We start from the raw sequence: 13,375 nt of genomic DNA, 5'->3' as shown, positions 1-13,375 counted from the left end.
GTCGTCGATTGTTTCATGATATACCGGTAGTCAAATTAGATTCCACTTCCAAGGTCCTTGTGAATTTTTGTGTGGATCATCTCAACGTATCAGCAAAGGTCGTCGTGGGTTCCAACAATTCAGCATGCACCTGCTAACTGTAGATTCAACCTAAGCACCACCATTTCTCTTATGCTTTGAGAAAAAGTTTACTGCTCCTCTTATGAATGCAAAATTGATAATAACAAAATACTGTTGATAACATATAAGTTGAAGAGACGTAGAGAAACGAGTATGTTGCTTTGCCACAACCATGTCCGGACTTTATCATGCTTATTGGGCTGTTGCACGTATTGAGAATATATAGGTAATGCAGGACAGTAATAAAATACTTCTGAAACAATATCCGTCCATATATTACATATACTTTCCCACCTTCTTTTCCATTTATAGAGATCGGTCAATTCATGTTAGTAACCATTCAATAACATGAAGCAAATCTTTCGAGGGTGATATTTAGAACATTGATAGAGTTAGGTATCATTTTCATTTATATTCTATACAAAGATCACAATTGTCGCATATTGAGAAAATAATGGCATTTCATACGATATAATGCAGAACTGTGATTGCACTCGGCCACATTCCATGCCTCATCAATGTAGACTTCAGTTGGAGTTCCATACAATCGTTCACAATACTTTGTCAGGGTTCATTAGATTCCTAGGATCTATCGTTCTCTTTATTGATCTCATGACATCCACTGCTTCGTCCATCTCTTCAATAAGCAGCTCTTTTTTACCCAACCCAATGCCGTGTTCACCGGTGCATGTTCCGTCTAGTGCAAGCGCTTTCCTAAAATCGAAAAAAGATGAAGTGTACCGCGTTTGTAATATCGGGATAGTGATGCAGCTGTTACATTCTAAAAGAGTTCAGTTCTACATCGAGTCACGTATAAATAGTTGGAATGGGGTAAGAAGCGGGATGCCTGAATGGTAATACAACAAGCCACGAAAATGAGTATGGAGTACATAACTCAAAAATCAGACCATGCCAGCAACACTGCACGCGACAAAAGTGACTGGAACCCAGGGTTGTAACAAAATCACGAATCAACTCTACTTTTTAGTTTTGAGTCATCTTCAATTTACCATGTCAGGGTTCAAAGTTCTGAGTCACTGTGTTGAGACTGTGGTTCAGCAGCATTGGTCATTTTACACCAGGCCGATATTCTTCAATATGATTCCGTAATTACCGACTTGTAGCATTTCCCACTTGGCGAGGAGGAGCCTAGATAAACCTCCAGCACTTGAGTAGGAGTTCTGGAGTCGAACTCAACGCATTGGTGTTGCAACTGTGTAACGTACCACTACGCTATCTCGTCACTGCCCTGGAGTAAAAGTCATTGTGTTCATTTTAGAAATCAAGTCCTGTTCAACTCACATTTTGCCAAATCTTGATGGTTCAAATGCCTTGCATTCATAACATAGTAATTTTCCTCACTTTACACAGTTTCTGGCCTATTTTACAAGTACTGGTACTGATAGACGAAATTCAAGTAATATGGTAGGTTACTATTCTTCGAAGTTACAAAGAAATGAATGTGTTTATCGTCCAAGTCTCGAGTGAGGCGCAATGACTCGCGTACAAGTCGAATCAAAACACAAATGGACTCAAGTCAAGTCATTTTTTTCTATATTAAAGAAAATGATGAGTCACCAAAAAAAACGTAAGTCGAGTCATTACAACTCTGCTGGAACCTACAATTTTCCATCAAAGCATGGTGATGGATGATGCCAGAGTTGAATCAGACGGTTTTTATTAATGAATCTGAATTTACCTTGGCTGATGTAAATTGTGCAATTTTCAAAATTTATCAAGCATGATACATGAAAGCAATGATCAAGATATTCAGCATGTGTGATCGCTTGGAAGAAGAGAAATTTCTAATACAGTATGAGTAGCAGCAGCGAGCACACACATACATACCGAGCTATCTTAGCTGCCACATCCTTGGTTTTCTGTAACTCTGCAGGGTCTGATGAATTCAAGGCGAACAGACAATGGAAGTTACCGTCACCGACATGACCCAAAATTCCACAAGGCAAGGCGGACTCATCAGCAACTTGTCGGGCGTAAGTGATCGCTTCTGGTAAATGTGAAACAGGAACGCAGACATCCGTTGAGTAGGCCTGGGTTGAAAATATCGTACATTGCAGAAACGTGTCGATCACAGTAACATTATCGAGGTTGGGGATACCGTCCTGCTCCACATACAGTATTATTGGATCTGCTGTATTCACTGTCATTCGTACCGGCAGGCACATTGCAGATAAGTAAAATTAAGACCGAGAAAATCTACACTTGCTGGATATGCCGGGATATAACAATAGTCAACAGACGCCAGGGTCGTAATCAAGTCACAACGTTCCGAGTCACAGGTCCATGTCACTGTTATAGTTTTGACTTGAGTCAAGTCGAGTCATTTTCAATTCACCACCGGAGTCAAGTCCAGGTCAGCTAGTAGAGGGTCGAGACCGAGTCGTAGTGTTTTGTCATTATGTTTTCAGCTCAGCCCACATTTTTCAACTCTGCTCAAGTGATGTAGAATGGCTCGCATTCATAATATAGTAATTTTCCTCTATCTTAACAGTTTCTGGTCCTATTTCCCGAGTATCAGGACTGATAAACGAACCAGAAATAATGTGGTAACTTTACTATTCTTCGAAGTTACAATGAAATGTCTGTCTTGACCCCTAGTCTCGAGTCATGTACAATAACTTGAGTACAAGTCGACTCAAAACTAAAATAGACTCGAGTCGAGTCATTTTACGCATTTGAAAGAAATGACTCGAGTCAAGTCAGCACCAAAAAATCGTGACTTGAGTCATAACAACCCTGATATGCTGTATTCACTGGTTCATCTATTCATGCAGGCAGGCGCATTGCAGATACGTAAAAATGACCTCGATGAAATCTACATCTGTTGGATATGCCGGGATCTAGCAATAGTCAACAGCCGCCTTGAAAATCAATGTATAATGCACACAAAATTCATACTGAAAGCATCACTAGACATGCTGATGCCGACATATCTCCAGTCAAATTTATGTATATTCTTGACGTATCAATAAATTGTCTGTCTGCAGGTTCGAGGTCCTGACTATAGTAAGACGAATGATATTCATGAAACTCACTTTTCTGCCTGGAGATTGGGCCAGCAGTGCATAGTACATGTCATGACGGGCCTGCCATAGCTTGTTCCTGGCTTCTTGGGTTGCTGCCCAACTGAAATTCGATCCGTTGTTGGACTTCACAATTTCCTCTGAATAGAAACGCATGATCATACAATGACGCTCTTGACAGTTGAGCGACTAAGCGTGAAAGATAGAAAGGGAAAAAGAACTGACCAACGATTTCGACCTGTTCCCTTGTCGCATTTTCAGATCCGTGAAATTCCAAGAATAGGCTTTGCGAGACGGGATGGGTGAGATTGCTGAACTTATTTGCGGCGTCGACAGACTTCTCGTCCATGTATTCTGAAATAAATGATGTCACTCTTTTTAAATTCACGCCACGTTACATCAGGATTTAAATTCATAGGTGGTCAACGATGAAGCAGTTCTACATATGCAAAGTTGAACAGCTTCTTTGAGGTACAGAACTTCAATATACAATTGAATAGGTAGTATATTCATATTAAAATGAACCCGAATATTTTCGGCTGACACTCGTCAGGGGTAATCGTCAGCAACTAGTAGAGAATTCGCTGTTCTTTCGAATTCTGTACTAGTTGCTGACGATTACCCCTGACGAGTGTCAGCCGAAAATATTCGGGTTCATTTTAATATGAATATACTATTCAATTATATGCAAAGTTCTGAAGTAGATCTGGTCTACTTTCACTATGTAGTCAAGTGGTTACAGTATTAGACTACATTTGAAGCCAGACTAGTCAGTAGTCGCTGTTTGTTTCAGATTTCGTCAAAGTGAAAATAGCATTTCGATAAATTAGCATCACTTTCATGAGAAAAATTGCCATGAAAACCTGGTGATGCAGATGCTATATGACAGGGGAACATATTCTATCTTCAAAAATTGCACCTACTTTCATCACCATAAGTTATTCTTTGTTAGTCGCAATGTAAATTTTCTGGGATAGAGCCATAGTTCTACTGTATAACTTTGTATCCCTGGAGCGCTATTACTCCGCCATATATAGGCCTACTGCTACGTCATTTTTCTTTGGCGATCCTAGAACGTCCCAGCGCCCACATGCAATGTCATGGACTCAGACATTGATCTCGATATTAAGAACCTAGAGTTGATATGTTTAAAGGGAGCCTCAACAATTCATGAGACAGATTCAATCGTACATTGGAAAACCAGCCACACCCATTGGATGGTCTAATTAACCAAAGATTGTTCATGCCAAAAAAATTATTTTCCATATCATGGAGCGTCAGTCAGTAATTCACAAAAACTTGAACAAGATTTCATAAATATGTGATGCCTTGAAACAAATCCTGGCCTGTTATCACTTCGTTTAGAAAATATGAATGCGACTGATTTCCGAAGACTATTAATCCTTCATCTCAGCCTATAACTTATAATATTGAAATATCCAAGTTTGGCATCATATAAGAACCAAACGGTTACGGAATGGCGGTTGAATAGTTCACATACCAATCCTTGCAATAGGAATTCCCGATTGGATAGTGTTGACAGCGCATGTAACAGAATCTTCGACAGTTGGAAAAAAGCATACAGCTGATAATATCTTAACAAGAGATAAACCTTGTGCCATGCAATATTTCAAACTCATTTATTCTTTGGTACCGATTCGGGTACAGCATGCAATTTCAAAGTTGCTGAAGTGATAATTCCCAGTGTGCCTTCGGATCCCACAAACAAATTTGTCAGATTGTAACCGGCGGAACTTTTCCTGTAAGATTTGGATTGAAAGCTATGAAAAATGATACCTTCATGCAACTTGAAATAAAATTTACTTGGCACGTCGATGCGGACCTGCTGTGTTGATAATCTTTCCGTCGGGAAGCACCACTTCTAAATTGAGCACATTCTCTTTCATGTTCCCATATCTATAAAAAAAATTGTGGGAATTGCCAAAAGCGCGATTATCGAACGATCGGATACAATTATAAACCGCTAAAACAGTATCTCTAACAACAATACACTTCAGCATCTTCCTATACACCCTTTGCTTTAGTCGTGAGGCTGTGTTGGCGCTGCATGTGCGTTGTCCGGGTTACAAGAGATTCAACGGTAAACATTGGCGTTGCAATTTGGTTCATTATTATTAAATCACACCATTCGCGTTTCTTTGGAGGCTGGGAAACTATCGAGTCAGAATTTACATAGTGCGATCCCAGATATTTGAATTGTATTCTTTGTGTATATAATCTATTGTAGATGCAGCTACATGTATCAGGGGTATCGCATTGGAGTTTCCGTCTCACTGAATAGCTGTTTCTAGTCCATTGTTCCATAAAGCTTTGAGCTGAGTGTGCACGCTGCACAACACTCCGACCATTTAGAAGTTTCCTGTCAATGTCATTGACTTGTTTCTATTGCGACTAGAGTGAAAACTCAGCACTGCCGCCAAACGGATGTTATGTGGCCTATCAACAATGAAACATGTTTGACATTTGTCATCATGAGGGAGTATTTACATGAAAGTATGCCTTACTAAAAATTATATCATGTCACAAGCAATTTTCCATTTACTCATATTTGCTTCGTGGGCCGGATGAAGTCATCTGGCGAGCCGGACGTTTGTCACCCCTGGTTTTGGGTGTATAAAGAATGGATAATAGTGACGAAGTCATTTCACAATATGTCAGAGAGTTTCAGCTTGCTTTGCTCAGTATAATGTTCAATTACTCATACATTTGACTCCGAGTCACGAGACATTTTATACTTGTCATACGTCGAGTCGAAGTCAAGTCAATTTATTTTAGCACAGTCGTTCAAGACAAGTCAAGTCATGACTCAAGTCATCCCAGCACTGCATGACAGTGGTCGAGTCGGATGACCTACGGCAGGGTTGTAACCAAGTCACAGGGTTCCGAGTCACAAGAAAATCTAATATTTATAGTTTCGACTCGAGCCAAGTCCAGTCATTTTCAACTCATCACCGAGTCAAGTCCGAGTCCCAGTCGGTTAGCAAATGGTAGAGTCAAAGTCGTAGTGTTACCGTTCGTTATCGAGTTCCAATCAGGTTCAACTCAATTTTTTTAATTCTTGTGATATCGAAGGCACATTTATAACATGTTCATTTTTCTCACTCTTAAGATATTTATGCAATTAGTTAAAACACAGTTTCTCAGCCTATTTTAAAAATACCGGTCCTGGTCTGGTCATATAGAATGTCTTGAGTACAAGTCGAGTCAATACACAAAGTGACTCATTTTTAAGAGGATGACTACGAGTCATTACAAACATGGACTACAGCTCAGTCAAGCTCGGTGACAACAAATTTTGACTATCTACAATTACATCTGAAAGTCTTTATAAATCACAAATCATAAGCCTGAACATTTCTACTGGCCTTGAAAATAAAATCATTTCCACACCGCTTTATGCTAATAGATGTTACCTTACAGTATTCGTTCCAGACGCACCAGTTGCAGCCATTCCGCATAATGACGCGTCCGATCCAGGATCAACTGGAAACCACATTCCATAATCTTTAAGATGACTGAACCATAAAATTTGTGAAATCATGCTCAAAGCAACATCTTAGCCACTCAACTGGTTTAGAGCCTTCCTCGTGACACCAGGTTGGACAGTAACGTCGAAATCCTCGATGTGACATCTGGTTATTTCATTCATACTTGTCACATTGATGCACACAGCATTCTTTTGAGGCAAAGATTTAGTGTTACTTCACTGCCGATGCCACACACTGTTACTTTTATTCAGATAGGTTCACCTGAGTTGATGTTACTCCCCCTTCCAGGCCAGTTCCTGTCCCATAGGGCACCATGGCAATGTTTTCATCAGAACACAAGCGAACGACTTCGCTGACCTGTTGTGTAGTGCTTGGCCACACAACAACCGCAGGCAACTGTCTCCTACAATCAGATTGGATTCAGGTTGGTTTTTCGCAATGTGTCTACAGTGGTGTTTAGAGTTTGAGCAAGAGTACTATTTTTTGCAGAATGATGGTAGCAGTCTGTTACATCCATGTAGTAGTTCAGTTCGGTTTCTTAGCAATTTTTATCAGTTCAATACACCACAAAATTGCGATGCAAAGAAAAGATATGAGGGTGTCGAAACGACTTGGAGTAGTCTTTGGAATCCGACATCCACCTTGGCCTAGAGGCGATGTAAGGAGGAGGCATACACACTGAATGAAAAGTAAAAGAAGATAGTAGTCCGTGATCAGACTTTCTAGTTTGTTATTGGTATGAGATTCGAGTGAGAACAAGAAGACTAGAAGTTATTTGATGCGGTGGTTCTCAAACTTTGCGACACCGCGGACCGGAAAAACTTCAAAACAAATGTTGCGGACCGGTGGACCTTCAAAAATCAAACTTAACCTTAAATTTAATGGCGGCAAATGTACGCAACCCAAATGTAATATTGGAAACTTCTTTCGATGTTGCCTTTTTTATATTCGATATTTACAGGGTTATATTGAAGTTTATGCAAGGTGAGGCTAGCGAAGTCTTGTAGAAGACCACTAACTTGTTTGGGATTGTTCGGTATCCTTAGAAAGAAATATACAATTAAATAGTATATTCATATTGAAATGAACCCGAATATTTTCGGCTGACACTCGTCAGGGGTAATCGTCAGCAACTAGTAGAGAATTGGAAAGAACATTGTATATCAACAATCGTATCACAAAAATATGACGTCACCAGCATGAAATTTCGAATGAGAGAGCGTTCAATGTACTATTTTTAGGTGATACACGAACTCCTTTTGTTGACAACCAAAACTCTGTCAGAATTGCCAGAAATTCTACAGTAGCTGCCGTAAAATAAGTCTGAGTAAAGCTTCAGCGAAGCGGAACGAAGCTGCAAAATCGGTCGCTGCCATTCCACGTTTACATTCTATAGTGAGAGAGAGTGAGTCTTTATTTTCGTCAAACCAAAATACATAAAAAACAGACGGCAATGGTGGCGGTACAGAAAATATGCATGCATAGTATTCGGTATCAGATAGGAATGATCGATACGACCGTGAAGGTCAGTTAGTCTGATCACACCAGCATCAAACAGGTACATTTGACTCTATACCAGTGGTTCCCAACGTGGGCGATATCGCCCCCCAGGGAGCGATTTGTCGGTCCAGGGGGGGGCGAAAATAGCCAAGGGGGCGATAGGGGGCGAAAACGGACGAAGGGGGCGATAGGGGGCGATGGCGCGTTGAAATGGCTATATTGGCGTCCATGACCCCAACTGAGCTGGGGGTTGGGGGCGAGCTCGAAGGGTGCCCACAATTTTTTCGTGAATTAATAATAATTATAGAGTATTCTTTTGGAAATTTAGGAAACTTGTTCAAAAAAATTCGCGCTGCGTGCCATTTCGTGGTCACATATTTCTTTCTTATTGGATACCTTTCCTCCAAGAAATAATGCGCATGAGGTCTAGAAATGGGCATCTCGACGTCAGCCATTATCACACCATGACGCACCAAGACATATGAAGTTTCAGGCCATGTAACATGCGACTCCGAGAAGTGTGCCAGAACGAGAAAAGCTTGGCGGAAAAGGACTGCCTTTATGCTGACCGACTTCGATATATATACGATAGCCTATATATATATTTAATTGTCCATAGGTGCCTAAATGGCTGGCGCCAAATGTTCCTGTCCTGGCAATCAGAACCCCACAAAAAAATGCCATCTAGCTGACAAAAATCCATTGCCAGTGCAGAAATACCAATTTGAAATAGTGTGCGTCTTTAAGTTTAGTACGTATGGTCGATTTGAATATCTTTTGACATAACAGTACAAGCCACGAAATGTCATTACGTAACGAAGTCATTATACCTACGGGTCCGCCCGAATATGTTCAATTATTATTTACGGGCCCTACATTTTCCAAGACACCTCACTCAGCTGTACCGGTAAATCTGAATACATGAGCAGAGAGAGGATAAAAAATTGACAGCAATATTTATGCGATTCCCGATCATATTGACCGATTCAATCATGAATGACAGAAATTTTTCGCGCATTGCGCGAATTAAGCCGACTAACCAAAGAGTCCAACAGTTTTTGCTGAGAAGTAGCGGTAATGAGGTATCGGGGGAGTAGGGTCTGTGGGGTACAAAAGTTTGCTTTATCGCCCTATGGAGGGGGGTCAAGACCAACGTATTAGGGGGGGCTGGTGAAGTGCTGTTACGGTCCTTTGTGAATCAAGTTGGAGAAATCACCATTTTTGTTAGTCAACTCACCAAAATTTAGCTGGAAAAGTGTAATTTCGAGGTCGAGCCGAGAAGTTGACCCTTTTTCTTAGTCAACTCGCCGGTGATTTCAGTCTGTATGCCCATTTTTCGGTTCCCAATATTTGGGGGGCGATGATCGGTGTTGAGTTTGAAAAGGGGGCGATGAGTCGAAAAAGGTTGGGAACCACTGCTCTATACAGCCTGGTTGTAAAAATGTTGGTCTAAAAAGGAACATTAAAAAGAAAAAGTAAACGATGTTAGCAAATGATCAATGAAGCACACTGTCCACCGTCCAGTCATAGCATAAATTGCTATGATCCAGTGTCAAGTCCACAGACCACACACACAACGCAGCACCTTTGAGTACGCGCTATAGTTATTCCATCCAACTCGGTTGTCCAGAATTTCTACTTGAAAGACTTCATCATCATCATTGGTTTATTAGCAATTTTATCAGTTCAATACACCACAAAAAATGCGATACAATGAAAAGAAAGGAAGATGTCGAAGCGACTAGGAGTTGTCTATGGAATCAGACACCCACCTTGGCCTAGGCGATGTAAAGAGGAGGCATGCACACTGAATGAAGGAAAGAAGATAGTATAGAAAAAGGAAGCGACAAGAAATAGGGCGGCATATGTCATGGGAAGCGAGATCGATAGGTCAGTCGTGGTCCGGTAATCTTGAGGATGGACTAGCTGTATTTATTTAGTAGTAATTGCTTATTTCGACTTGAATGTGGACATGCTCGTCGACTGCCGGATGGCCGGCGGGATACTCTTCCACACATTAGGTCCGGCATATTTGATAGAGCGATGATCTTTTCGGTCGATCATATGATATTTGGACGACGTGGACGCGCGTGTGTTGTAGGGCCTACTTGTGCGCTTTTGATTCAGAGGTAAAGAAGTCATTGAAATATTTGGGGCAACGACCGCAGTGAAACTGATATAAACTTGGCGATTTCTAGTTTCCGCATATCTTCTATGTTTAGGACGCCGAATCTCTTCAGCTGGGACTTATTGGATGGGAAGCCAGGCCCCTTTGGGGCCCTAGCTATGATTCGGAGTACTTTATGCTGTAGTTTCTGCAGTGGCTTGAGTGCAGTTTTACTGGCAGCCCCCCAACAGAGGATGCCATAATGTAACTTCGATTGGATTAAGGATTTAAAGAGTATTTCGGGGCCGCCTCGTCGAATTGTCTCGCACTACATCACTCAAATCTTTACTATAGGCCTACTCGAATTACTCGGATTCGAATCTACTCGCGTCTTTTCCACATACCGAATAATGACGCGGAATGATTTCCGGATTTGGACCTGTAATTGTATTTCCAAATAATGTATGGATTCCGCTCCTCTCTGCTAGCTAGTAGCAGAGCAAAATTGCTAGCTCAGCACCTAACGCGAGTGGGGAGTGGGGATGTCACCCACCCCTAGGGTTGTGGTTGTGGTTTGAGGTAACAAATTACATAAGCATATTGTCTTCATCGTGTATATAAGTTTACGCCGGAGATAACTAGATGTCCAATGTCCATATATCCTTGGTAATGGTGAATACGGACTAGCAGCACGGTCATTGGCTGTCTACCGTTAATTTCAACCAGCCAAGAGTGATGTAACGCAGTGGTTCTCAACCTTTTTCGCCTCGCGGACCGGTAAAATTTCAAAAAGTGTCTGGCGGACCGGTGAAATGTCAAAATTGAAATGAAGCCAAAATGTAAAGTATGCAACCGTTTTCTGCAATTATATTATGCTAGACCAGGGGTGGGCAAACTACGGCCCGCGGGCCGCGTGCGGCCCACAACACCGTTCTGTGCGGCCCGCGAGAGTCTAAAGAAACTTTTTTAAATATTCATAAAATGCGTACTAAAAATCGAATTAATGCAGGGACTTGATTAAACTTTTCCTTAGTATATTTTACAATGATAATTCCAAGACAGTGATTCTCAGACTTGGCGGCGCGCCCCCTTGAGGCGTGAAAGCACGTGAAGGGGGGCGCGAAGTTGAGCTATACTGAGAAAAAATTTCGCGCTCGGCGCGATTTACATCCAGTTCATTATTGTTGCTCTGTATTTAGTCTGACTTTCATATTTGAAAATCTTTTATCCACAGTCGTTAAGTTCCACGCCATCAAACGATCCGTTAGGTTTGCTAGCATCCTGGTTGCGTTTTGTGATATGACGATAAGGGGGCGCGAAATCTTTCACCATCATAAGGGAGGGGGCGTGTCTTAAAAAATTGAGAACCACTGTTCTACGGTATATACTTCCTATATTATTTTTTAAGTTTAATTTCTGGCGTGACAGCCCGATCTCAAGGCCCACGCAGTTTGAAAGGTTTCAACTGCTAACCATCAACAGAAATCCTAAACGAATTTGACATAATTCGGATCACGAGTGTGATTTCAGATTGGCCACTCCAGTTTTAATTATTTCAGTGACGTGATTATAAAAACGATTAACGCGTGTCTTAGGTAGATTCGTTCTCTGTATGCGTATAATTGGGGTATTTATATTTTATCTACACATAATAGAAGCGTGTTGGAAGCTAACGTGGTTGCGATGCTGTCAGCCTTGTGTGTCGTGGAACTGAACCAAAACTGGAATTATTAAATGTATGAACAGATCGTTGCTCACAGATTTAAATTTCAATCCTGTTCTAAGAATCGGGAAAACCGACTTTCATCTCTATAGTTTTGACAAATTGGTTATTGAGGTTGACCAGCCTATGAAATATCGCCACTATGTTTCTTACGCGTGTACGATGTCATCCAAGCAATGTTTGGTTTGTTTTAAATAAGCACACATATTATCTCTATGTCCTCGCTATATAATCAAATACCAATATTGCGTTTTGGTTTATAATCCCAATTTTATATAGTGCGGCCCGCGAATGGATTCAGATGTTGAATGCGGCCCGCGAGCTCAAAAGTTTGCCCACCCCTGTGCTAGACAGTGACATTTGGAGGGTTTTGATCGTATTTAATTGTATTCATGATGGCATCCATGTGATTTTGTGGTAGTGAGTCTGCCGGGTCGAGGTAAAATTGCCTTGTCCAGATAAACGTGCTACCGCCGAGGGTCGTTTACAGTCTTTCGCGCCGAAGGCCGTGGGTTTAAACGGCCACGCCAACTCCAATAATATTCTTCTCTTTGACAATATCAAGAGAAGAAGCGTATCGGAGTCGAACCAAGCACCTTGTCGTGCTACCTTGCTCATTGCCCACTGCCACCAGACGCATGCTACTCTGGCAATTACGAATACAATGCGTGCCGCAAGAATCCACATTACAGCAGCTATACCGGCCATCCGCAAATCCGGGCCGAAAAAGCACTTCGTCAGCCCACCCCCAAAACGTTGGTCTTGGGGCCCCCACAGGGCGACAAGCCAATCTTCCGGGGACTTCGCCCCAAGACCCTACACTTGGGTGGATGTTTTCACCTGTACTTGTGATCACATCCATTCTACTCAGCGTAAGCAGAGAGTTTACGTAGCTTATCGCGACAATAGCGAAAATTTTCGATCATTCACGACTGAAGCGGTCTTCTCGCGGTCGAATTTTCGGCCCAAATTTCGGAGTCCCATATGTTAACCTGAACGTCATTATGTGTGGATGCGTCGTGGTGCGGTAATGCCTATAAATCATGCGTATTTCTCGAAGAAGGGCACCTAAGCAAGACATTTAGGGACACTAAATCATCGTGCAAAGCCCGAAAAGAAATTGAAAAATACTGGGAAAAGTTTCAAATAAAACGTTATGATTTATGTTCATTTGCAAAATAATTTTGATCCCATTTCAAGCTCGGCCTCTCTCCGATTGGGCGGTTTGGGGTGCCCAAGTTACGGTCCGGCACAAAATTAATGAATCGAAAACCAATGATCAAACTGCGTTGTTTAGCGATGAGTGAGATCGTACCTGTTCTGTATTTGTCGCTCGCATGTCGTCAAATGAAACGTCTTGAACTTCAAGTCA

General features: G+C 41.6%; 2 protein-coding genes and 2 long non-coding RNA genes across 6 annotated transcripts in view; 2 read left to right on the top strand and 2 right to left on the bottom strand.

Annotated features, from left to right (window-relative positions):
- Positions 1-13,375, bottom strand: part of LOC145449520 (tRNA (cytosine(72)-C(5))-methyltransferase NSUN6-like) — a 264,578-nt gene that overhangs the window by 61,487 nt on the left and 189,716 nt on the right. The window lies entirely within an intron of this gene.
- LOC145449535 (uncharacterized) overlaps positions 1-13,375 on the top strand; it is a 109,989-nt gene that overhangs the window by 56,021 nt on the left and 40,593 nt on the right. The gene's annotated exons all lie outside the window — the stretch shown is intronic.
- Positions 513-7,735, bottom strand: LOC145450252 (D-lactate dehydrogenase, mitochondrial-like). Of its 3 annotated transcripts, XM_080328761.1 has the most exons (10): positions 6,935-7,735; positions 6,755-6,861; positions 6,599-6,700; positions 4,989-5,081; positions 4,819-4,924; positions 4,666-4,759; positions 3,390-3,518; positions 3,177-3,304; positions 1,969-2,171; positions 513-834 (listed from the first exon to the last, which is right to left on the bottom strand). In XM_080328761.1, exons 1-10 carry the CDS (start codon positions 6,986-6,988, stop codon positions 672-674), a joined length of 1,179 nt encoding a protein of 392 aa, XP_080184887.1. In that variant the 5' UTR covers positions 6,989-7,735; the 3' UTR covers positions 513-671. The 3 variants fall into 3 exon arrangements, with proteins under 3 accessions (XP_080184887.1, XP_080184888.1, XP_080184889.1); XM_080328762.1 differs by lacking the exon at positions 6,935-7,735 and having other exon boundaries at positions 6,599-6,689; positions 6,755-6,867; XM_080328763.1 differs by lacking the exon at positions 6,935-7,735 and having other exon boundaries at positions 6,599-6,668; positions 6,755-6,864.
- Positions 829-1,521, top strand: LOC145450253 (uncharacterized). Its single transcript, XR_013918464.1, has 2 exons — positions 829-1,406; positions 1,492-1,521. It is a non-coding gene; the product is annotated as an uncharacterized LOC145450253 (long non-coding RNA).

This window comes from Botryllus schlosseri, chromosome 11 (assembly GCF_051294905.1).
Source record: "Botryllus schlosseri isolate E-star chromosome 11, Bs_hap1, whole genome shotgun sequence".
In the NCBI taxonomy this organism is placed as follows: Eukaryota; Metazoa; Chordata; class Ascidiacea; order Stolidobranchia; family Styelidae; genus Botryllus; species Botryllus schlosseri.
The sequence above is the reverse complement of the archived record's forward strand: the minus strand, read 5'-3'. Positions and strand labels throughout refer to the sequence as shown.